Source organism: Urocitellus parryii, chromosome X, assembly GCF_045843805.1.
Source record: "Urocitellus parryii isolate mUroPar1 chromosome X, mUroPar1.hap1, whole genome shotgun sequence".
Classification (NCBI taxonomy): domain Eukaryota; kingdom Metazoa; phylum Chordata; class Mammalia; order Rodentia; family Sciuridae; genus Urocitellus; species Urocitellus parryii.
The window spans coordinates 75688789-75695458 of NC_135547.1; the positions used below are offsets into that span (position 1 = coordinate 75688789).

General features: G+C 38.5%; 1 protein-coding gene across 1 annotated transcript; it reads right to left on the reverse strand.

Moving 5' to 3' along the window:
• Positions 1-294: 294 nt before the first annotated feature.
• Positions 295-2217, reverse strand: LOC144250769 (ER membrane protein complex subunit 3). Its single transcript, XM_077793832.1, has one exon. It carries the CDS (start codon positions 2115-2117, stop codon positions 1332-1334), a length of 786 nt encoding a protein of 261 aa, XP_077649958.1. The 5' UTR covers positions 2118-2217; the 3' UTR covers positions 295-1331.
• Between the last annotated feature and the right edge of the window lie 4453 nt (positions 2218-6670).

The following is a 6670-nucleotide window of genomic DNA, read 5'->3' on the forward strand; positions in this document are numbered from 1 at the left end:
TTCCTGAGGCTGCCTTTGAACTTATGATCCTCCTGTCTCAGCCTCCTGAGCCACTAGGATTACAGGAATGCACCACTGCACCCTACTACTCGGCCCTTTTAAAAAAATATATTTTTTTAGTTGTAGTTGGACACAAGACCTTTATTTTATTTTTTATTTTTATGTGGTGCTGAGGATTGAACCCAGCACCTCACACAAGCTAGGTAAGTGCTCTACCGCTGAGCCACAACCCCAACCCTTCCCCAGCCCTTTTTTATTTATTTTTTATTTTTTTATTTTATTTTATTTTTTGAAAAAAACAAAACGGTTTAATTTGTAGAGTCAAGAGTCGTTTGTTCTTGATTACAGTGCTCAACATGCAAATTACATCCATCTCTTGGTACAGAAATGGGTCTCTGCCATTTCCCTGGGACTGTTAATCTAGACAGAAAGATTCCTGGGCACCCTGATCAGCAGCTGCCTTCTCTCCCCTCTGACAGTGATATGTGAATTCTCTCCTGTCCAGAGTAACTGGGAAATGAGGTCTTTCGTTCAACTGAGTAGCCATTTACAGTACAGCACCATTGATTTGTCAATGGGTTTGATATATTCTGAAGTCTAGATCAAGAACTTATATTATTGAACCTGTCTTTGATAATCCCAAAGGCACTTGAGAAGCCGGCAGTGCCTCGGGGTCATTGATTTTCACTGGACAATGTTAAGACTTATCAAAGGTTTGCTTATCAAAAGTCTGCCCTGGCCCTGGGTATTCACTCTGAACAAGGTTTGGACACATTTTCTGTGTCCTTCTGTAGGCTCAAAGTGAATAATACAGGGATATTCATTTTGCTCATCCATAGTTTCTAAAATTTGGGACGTGAAAAAGGGGTACTTTTGTAAAGTTAAAAATACTAACCAAAAAATTAAAGGTAAAATGCAGAGGGGAAGGTGCTTGGATCCCAAGAAAACAGGAGTTCACTGTGGTTAGAAGTCAGGCTGACTGAACATAATAACTAGTTATAATTGACAATGCTTCTTCGAAAGACGGAATTTTTGCTAAGTTTTTATATATTATCAGTAGCTTGAGTTTTCCCCTTTCTCTGACTGTCACTACTAGAGTCACCAGAAGGAAACTTTAAAACACTTTTTTAAATAGTGAATCGCTGGCATACTCCTCCTCTTTCCTCTAGTTTCCAACGTCAGGGGAACCCAGCTCAGACAAGAACGAGCCTTGCTGCACGCCCGCCAGCCCTTGCACCCTCCTTTTTATTCTCAGAGGCTCCAGCTCCAACGAAAGTTACAAGGTTAAATGCTACTCTTCGCTCCTGACACAGCTAATCCTGGTTCGGTCTTCAAAAAATAGATGTCTGTAATTCCTTTTTGAACATGCCTTCAAAGTGGAGGTCTTTGGCCATGAGCTCCTCTTCTACATCATCTAGTGCCCACTGGTGATCCGTCAGCTCCAGAGCTTCCCATTCTGTCTTGAAAGCTTTGTTGGTGTCTGCAGGCATGGCCATGGCTGCTCCGGTCATCTGCTCCTGCATCATTCGTGATTGGTCAGCGGCATTATCTTGGCCCAGAATCAGAGAGTATATGCTCCGAAGCCCAAATACATTGAGAAAGTACCAGGATGCAGAACTCACCCAGGATGCATCTAATGTGAGTAGCTCGATTCCTTGCTGTAGCATAGGCTTAAAACGAAGGGTCAGTGGAAATGGCACCTTGGTTGTAACAAAGCCTGAAAATGTCATGTTGATCCATCCACCAATAAGAATCATAGGGAGGACATTGGTGACATTCCCTTTCATCATGTCTGTGAGCATAGTGGGATCGGTCATAGGAGAAGGTGGCACTACCTTTCTTTTAGTTTTTTTGAAAAATCCATCCTCTGGGTTGTTGAAGTAATATTTTCGTGTCAAGAAAGACTGTTTGGGAATGTATTTTCCATTTTCCCTGAGGACTCTGCTTCGAATTAGGACTTGGCTGTCGGAGACTTGTTCCTGGGTCAGTTTCTTGTCGCTCTGCAACAGGATGGACACATAGTGGCGGATCATGCCTACGAAGAAAGTGATGATAACGATGGGTAGGACCACCCAGAGGCGGATGTTGGAGTCGAGCAACAGCTCTGGCCCCGCCATCTTTTCTGAAAGCCGACTGCCAGCCGCAGGGAGTCGAGTTCCTCTTGGATTTCGCCTCCGGGCCTTCTAACGTTCCTCAACCTGGCTGGCCGGGGACTCCGCGACTCTTTATTTTTTATTTAGAGACAGGGTCTCACTAAGTTGCCTAGGGCCTCACTAAGTTGTTGATGCTGACTTTGAACTTGTGATCCTTCTGCCTTAGCCTCCCAAGTTTCTGGGATTACAGGGATGCTCCACCATGCCTGGCTTAAATCATATTATTAAAGTTATCAAAGGACTGGTATGATAATAAGGATTTATGAAAATAAAATAAAGTGAAATGACACTCATGGGGACATGTGGTCTATTGAAGCTGCCTTTGCCCTGGGAGCATTTGCAATGCTTGGCATCTGTTAACTAAAATATTCATGGGCCACTAGGTCTATTCAAGATCATCTAAAAAGAGGTGAGTCATCCAAGAGGTGAACCATTCAAAAGAGGACATCCACAGCGAGTGAAAACAGAGGTCTCCTTTCTGTACCATTGGATCTTAGGTGGATCCTGAACATGCTACAACCTCAAATAAGGGCAGACCAAAAGGTAACCCCACCCAACCCAATCCCCAACCCAACGAATGGAGAGGGGAGAAATATGTCCCTGAGAAATTGAACAATAACCTGGTCCACACATAAGTTTAATTAAATACACACCACTTGGTACACTAAAACCTTCAATTAGTTTACATAGTCTAAGTCGAGTATTGTCCATAAGTGCCTGGCAAAAGTACACACAATCACTTTGTCAAGGAATGCTCTTTTAACCTAGGCCTTAAAAATTCCCACAAATGTTTTTTTTCCCAAGAAAATTATAAAAACAATTGGTGAAACACACTTCTCTCTTGCCAAAAAGGTTAAACTTATTTTTTTAAAAACACTGAAAATGCCAATTTTGGCATTTAAAAAATGCCAAAAATTAAAAAAAAAAAACCTTAATAGGAGAGCTAGGGTTGTAGCTCAGTGCTAGAGCACTTGCCTAGCATTTATGAGGCACTGGGGTCAATCCTCAGCACCACATGTAACTAAATTAATTAATTAAATAAAGATCCATTGATGACTAAAAAAATATTTAGAAAAAAAATTAATAGGGGAATAATTGAGAGGAGGTAGAGGTGACATAGTTTCAAAATCTCCCTGCAGTCCTCAATTAAAACAGAGAAAATAGGATAGAAAAACCAAAATCCATGAACAATACCTGTTACAAAGCTAGGTAACAAGATATCACCAATAACTCCAAATATGAGGAAGGGATACAAACTTCCAATAACTATAAGACATGCATGTTATTTGCAATTGTATGAATGGAAGCAGAGGGAAGCAATGAAGCATCTGACAGACCAGAGAATTCCCAAGTACCCAAAGTTACTTGCTGGAAACTCAGAGGGCCAATTTGAGGATGGCAGCTGAAACTGGGAAAGATTTTGCATATACCAATAGCAGGTAAGACCTAAAGAGGTTGCAGCAATCTAGATCTGGAGCAGTACAAGCCCTATGAACTCTCAACACTAACCAGCTGCAGCACCATTCCAGAAAAAAAAAAAAAAAAAAAAAAAAAAAAAAGCCCCACACTGAGAAGAAACTGCTAGAAATAGAATCCAAGCTAAGCACAGCAAGAGGTAGTCCAGATGAAAGTGAGGGAGAACAGCACGAAGACATCTGAGAAAGACATCTGAGGTAAACACTCAACATAAATGAGTGCATATATCTATCAAAAGACATGTATAAGAAATTCAGTTTATGGGGCTGGGGATGTGGCTCAAGCGGTAGCGTGTTCGCCTAGCATGCGTGCAACCCGGGTTCGATCCTCAGCACCACATACAAACAAAGATGTTGTGTCCGCCAAAAAATAAAAATAAATAAATAAATATTTAAAAAAAAAAAAAAAGAAATTCAGTTTTAGGTCTGGGGCTGGGGCTCAGTGTAGAGCTACCACATTTTTAAACTACACAAAAGCAACAGAAGAGGGAGCTAAAAGCCATGAAATTAGAAAACATATACTGAATTCACTCTCCTTAAAAAACAAAATTAAAAAAACGGTAAAAATGAGCAACAGAAAGGATCTATTTATTTAACTATTGCCATACTGGGGACTGAACTCAGGGGCACACTACCACTGAGCTACATCACCAGCTTTTATTTTATTTTGAAACAGGGTCTCACTAAATTGTCTAGGCTGGTCTTAAACTTGCAATCTTGCTGCCTCAGCCTTCTGAGTCACTGGGATTACAGATGTTTGCCACCACACCCAGCAAGGCTTGCATTTATTATAATAAAAAAGAGAATAAGGAGAATAACACCCCTTGATAATGAAGTATGGCAGAAATACATGATTATAAAACATGAAAATTACAACCTACCATTTCAAAATGAGTAAAAAAAGAAACATTAAGAACATGATACAAAATATGAAAGAACAACACAAATCAGGATTAGAAAAATTCAAAATTAGTTACTAGAACTAAGGAAAGAATTAGATATAAGAGAAAAAAACTAGAAATGAATTCTAAACTAGAATGAGTACAAAAACAAATAAACCCAAGGTATAATGCCTTCAGAGAAATAGAAGATGAAAAGAAGGAAATTTTTAAATTCAAAAGGAGGATAAAGAGATAAAAAGGATTTGAGAGAATGTGATACATTTAGAATATAAAGAAAATTTAATATATATAGAATAAAACAAAAGAGGACAAAAAAACTATAAAGACTACTACACAGTTTTCCTGAAATAACTTTTCAGAAAGACTTGAAACAACATATTAAAAAAGCAATTTGTATATTCAAGAAAATCAACCTGAAATGACTGACACTGACACATATCCTAGTAAAATTACCATATTTCTTTTTTTGTTTTTGCAATAATGGGAACTGAACACTGGGTGTTTTACCATTGAGTCACATTCCCAGCCCTTTTTATTTTTATTTTGAGACAGTGTCTTGTTATGTTGCTGAGGCTGGCCTCAAACTTGAGATCCTCTGGCCTCGAGTCTCCCCAGGCATGTACCATGACACCCTAGCTAAAATTACTGGATTTAAAAGAAAAGAATCTTATATGTCCAGGCAAAGAAAGGAAAGGAAATCACTCCACCATCAGCTAAATTAACAATAATATGTTAGAAGAAAATAAAGTAACATAGTCATGTTACACAGAAAAGAAAATACAAGCCAAAGATTTTCATATGCAGCCAAACTGACTATTGTGAGGTAAATTATGACACACATGCCTGAAAAAAAGTTTCTATATTGAAGCCCTAATTCTGAGTACTGCAAAATAAGATTGTATTTGAGGATAAAGACTTTAAAAGAGGAGATTAAGTTGAAATGAGACTTTTAGGGTGGGCCTTAATTCAATCTGACTGACGTGTTTGTAAGAAGAGGAGGGCAGTGGGTGTAGCTTAGTGGGAAAGTGTTTGCCTAACATTTGCTAGGCCCTGGCTTCTATCTCTAGCACTGCTAGAATAAAAACAAAAAATAGATTTGGACACATAAAGACACTACAGGAAAGACCATGTGAAGACAGAGCAAGAAGGCAGCCAAGAATAAATATATTAGAGAAATCAAACCTGCCAACACCTTAAACTTGGGCTTCTAGCCTCCAGCCTCCAGAACTCTAAATAAATACATTTCGGTTGTTCAAATCACCAAGTCTGTGGTATTTTTTATGGCATCCCTAGCAAACTAATATTTCAAGGGAAGAGGCTGCAAACTATTAGCAATATGCAATCACTCAGAAAGTACTGCTCTTATGATCCCTTCCTATGGAATCTACTGAAGAACAAATTCCAGAAAAACAGAAACAAACAGGAAGACATCCATATAAGGACTGTGTGTGAGCATTAAGTAAATTAAATAAATGCACATAGATACTTGTAGATCTAAGATTCAATAAAGGTTCCAAGTTAAGAGAGTAGAGTAAATCACTAAAAATGGGGAAGAGTGGAGAGAGGATATGCAAAACAGGTTTTTTTGTTTCTCTAATCATATTAGTGGCTGTAGTACTAATATTGCTATTCTGAGGCACTTGTGTATATTATGGGGCATGAATCAAATGAGTAATTATATGATATTCCAAATCTATTATTTCCTATATCATTGGGAACTGAGGTTCTCAAATATGAAAGAAAGGGGATTAAAATGTGAGATAGTTGAGAAAAAAAATCTGCAGGCCTGAATTAAAAAAAAAAAAAAAAAGAACTCTGGTCACATTTTTCCCTTAAAAAGCTTAGTAGAAACAACATGGACTGGGAGTGTGGCTCAGTGTTAGAGTGCTTGCCTAGCATGCACAAGGCCCTGGGTTCTACCCCAGCACCACAAAAAAAAAAAAAAAAAAAGAAAGAAACAATGATCTGCCCAGGAGCTACAAGCATTGATAACATTCAGATAGTGGTCTTGAAAATGCCATTTTTCACTAACAAGAAACCAGAGCTTTTAAGAGAAGTAGCTGAATCCAGGTATGGTTCAGGAAATGAGCCCAAAGTATCAATTATGTTTAAATCTATGAGTTCAAAACTATTCTGCTTT